The sequence below is a fragment of the Stegastes partitus genome, unplaced genomic scaffold (assembly GCF_000690725.1).
Source record: "Stegastes partitus isolate 25-593 unplaced genomic scaffold, Stegastes_partitus-1.0.2 Scaffold2314, whole genome shotgun sequence".
NCBI lineage: Eukaryota > Metazoa > Chordata > Actinopteri > Pomacentridae > Stegastes > Stegastes partitus.
The window spans coordinates 44665-47394 of NW_007580045.1; the positions used below are offsets into that span (position 1 = coordinate 44665).

Below are 2730 nucleotides of genomic sequence, written 5' to 3' on the forward strand. Positions count from 1 at the left end.
GGGGGGACAAGTCCTGGTCCTGCTTGTCTTTTCTTTCTGGGCTCATGAGGGCCTCAAAGATGAGAGAGAGAGGGTGGGGGGGGAGAAGAAAAAAAAATCCCTAATCCTCCGCGTGTGTGTGTGTAAATGAAACCATGCAGTCCACCTCAGAGAAATTTTTGCTGTAAATCATGATGGAAGCTTCGTGGATGTCACTCTTCTTCATATTGTTGCAGTTTTGTCCCCTCTTGTTATTGTTGGGCATGAAGAAGAGGGAGTTGGAGGGCTGGTGGTGGTGAGGGGGGGGGCGGTTCAGTCCCATTTCTAAATATACAAAATGCCTGCTCCTTTGTTTCTTCAATCAAACACAGGATAATGAAGGGGGGGGGGATCGTTTTTTTTTTCTTTTGCAAGAAGAAGGAAGGGGGGTAAGAGAAAAAAAAAGATAAAAACAATACTTGGTTTTCCTCTTGGTGTGTCTCAATGCGCCAAAATTACCTGGTGGAATGAACTTGTAGTTGTCACCCTCTGGTCGCTCGCTTCACTTGCATCTTTTAAGTAATCTACTAAAAAATGCCCCTGAAAGAAAAAAGCAGAAGGAACCTTTTAGGTTAAGACATTTGTAGGGCCTGGAAGAAGGTGCGTTTGTTTTTGTTTTTTTGCTGAGGGGGGATTTGGGAGGAAAAATGAGGAGAAGGGGGGGAGAAGGTTTTTGTTTTTGTTTTTTCTGGTGAAAAATAGATAACACATTTGCAGTCTCATTCATATTCCCTCACAATCACAGTATCAAAAAATTGTTTTTTTTGGCTATCCTGGCGATAGTCTGTGTGTTCTGTTTTAATCAGTTTAATTCTCATATAAAATATTCTGGTGTGCTGTTCTATGTTTCACTGAACATTCTTTTGCAGTCCATGGAGGGGGGCGGTGTTTCTGCACTCACATTGCCGACCTGAGAGTACACATCCTCCGGCGTCTGTGCCACTCCTGGGGGCGTCATCCGTTTTTCCTTCTGTCTCCTATTGCAAAACCACACTCTAACCACCTCTTTCTCCAGCTGCAAGTTGTCCGCCAGGGAGCTGATCTCCTGGGCCGAGGGCTTGGGGCATTTTAGGAAGTGGCTCTCCAAAGCCCCCTTGACGCTCACTTCGATGGATGTGCGCTTCTTTCGCTTCCTTCCTTGCGCCGCGATCTTGTCGATGCTGGTGGGGCTGCCGGTGGACGAGTCGGCCTCCTCAAGCCACTTGTTTAACAAAGGCTTGAGCTTGCACATGTTTTTGAAGCTGAGCTGCAGAGCCTCGAATCTGCAGATGGTTGTCTGAGAGAAAACGTTCCCGTACAGGGTGCCCAGAGCCAAGCCGACGTCCGCCTGCGTAAAGCCCAGTTTGATCCTCCGCTGTTTGAACTGCTTGGCGAACTGCTCCAGGTCGTCCGAGGTCGGCGTGTCGTCGTCCGAGTGCGGGTCGTGGCTGTTGACGCCGCCGTGGTGCTGGTGATGCGGATGCTGGTGGTGATGGTGGTGGTGGTGGCTGCCGTGGTCCAGATCCGGGGTGTCTCCTCTCACCAGTGCCGGGTGCACCAGGCTCTGGCTCCCCGGACTCAGCATCCCGTTCACAGTGAACCCTCCCGGCTGGGAGTAGATCAGCGACTGCTGCTGCTGCTGCCCCCCGGATATGGAGTTAATGTGCGCCGCAGTCGTGCTCCCCCAAGCCCCGGCGTGAGTCTGATGGGGAGCTAAGTGAGGGGGCCTGTGGTGCAGCGCGGTGCCCGTGTGCAGATCGTCTCTGCCGGAGTTTTTCACGTCCTGCTGCTGCGGGCTGCCCGTCATCCCAACGGGACTCGACGACCAAGGCGATCCGGCTTCAGCTGCTGCGACCGCGGCTGCTGCTGCGGCCGCTGCGGCGTGCGGGAGGGATGTCACCCACTGATGGGCATGGCTCAGCATGTGTCCCCCGTTGCTCGCTGCCATTGCGCCTTGCATAAAGTCACTCTGTACCATCTTGACTGAGGGGTCTCCCCTGTAGCCCCCAGACCCGGAGGTAACCGCAGCGCTGCCCGGCTGCATGCCACCACCCCCGGAGTCAGAGTGCACGATGGAGCCGGACGATAAGATGCTATTGCTGGGTAGATAAGGATTGGAAGCCGCGGTGGCCATTCCGTCAACCCTTATGAATATGTTTGTGGATAACCCCCCTCCCTTTTTACAGTCACTTCTTTCGAGCAGGCAAATTGTATCTCATGAATTATTCAAACTTTAAAAGTATGGGGTAGGTTTTTGGCAAATACCATCGACGTGCGTAAAAACGCAAAAAAAAAAAAAAAAAAAAAAAAATCTTCAAAAACGGTGACAGAAAACTGAATAAAATCCGCATGTATTTACAACATTCTAGTTGAGACACTTCTGCGTGGATATCGGCGAATAAAATCCCAGGTTTTCAAAAGCCCTTTGAAACCATGTGCAGTCCGTTTTGAAAGTTTTGCACTGGGATGAGGATAGCGAGCATTAAAATTCAAATATACAGGAAAAAAGCGCTGTCCCAAACAAACTTTTGGTGGTCGCAAAAAACAAAAAGCCTTGCAAATTCTCCACAATGTACAAAGTCCCAGTTTATGTCCCCTTTGGATGTGAAAAACATTAGCAGAGTGTCCTTAGTTCTTTTGTAATTCAGTCGCCGAGATTTCTCCCTCGCTTTATTCTTTTCTCTCTCTTCTTTTATAGCACTGTAGAGCCTATCTCTTTGTTCTGTTTTGATG

At 49.9% G+C, this 2730-nt stretch overlaps 1 protein-coding gene across 1 annotated transcript; it reads right to left on the reverse strand.

The window, feature by feature from the left end:
- Positions 1–404: 404 nt before the first annotated feature.
- pou3f3b (POU class 3 homeobox 3b) lies at positions 405–2217 on the reverse strand. Its single transcript, XM_008304761.1, has 2 exons — positions 920–2217; positions 405–558 (listed from the first exon to the last, which is right to left on the reverse strand). The coding sequence occupies exons 1-2, from the start codon at positions 2129–2131 to the stop codon at positions 460–462; spliced, it is 1311 nt and encodes a 436-aa protein (XP_008302983.1). The 5' UTR covers positions 2132–2217; the 3' UTR covers positions 405–459.
- Between the last annotated feature and the right edge of the window lie 513 nt (positions 2218–2730).

What these genes read in the sequence shown, in the direction of transcription:
- pou3f3b (XM_008304761.1), bottom strand. Translation starts at nt 2,131, where the DNA reads ATGGCCACCGCGGCTTCCAATCCTTATCTACCCAGCAATAGCATCTTA. An exon ending in TGTACTCTCAGGTCGGCAAT is followed by an intron (nt 559 to 919) that starts GTGAGTGCAGAA and finishes TTTTTCTTTCAG; the next exon opens with GGGCATTTTTTAGTAGATTA.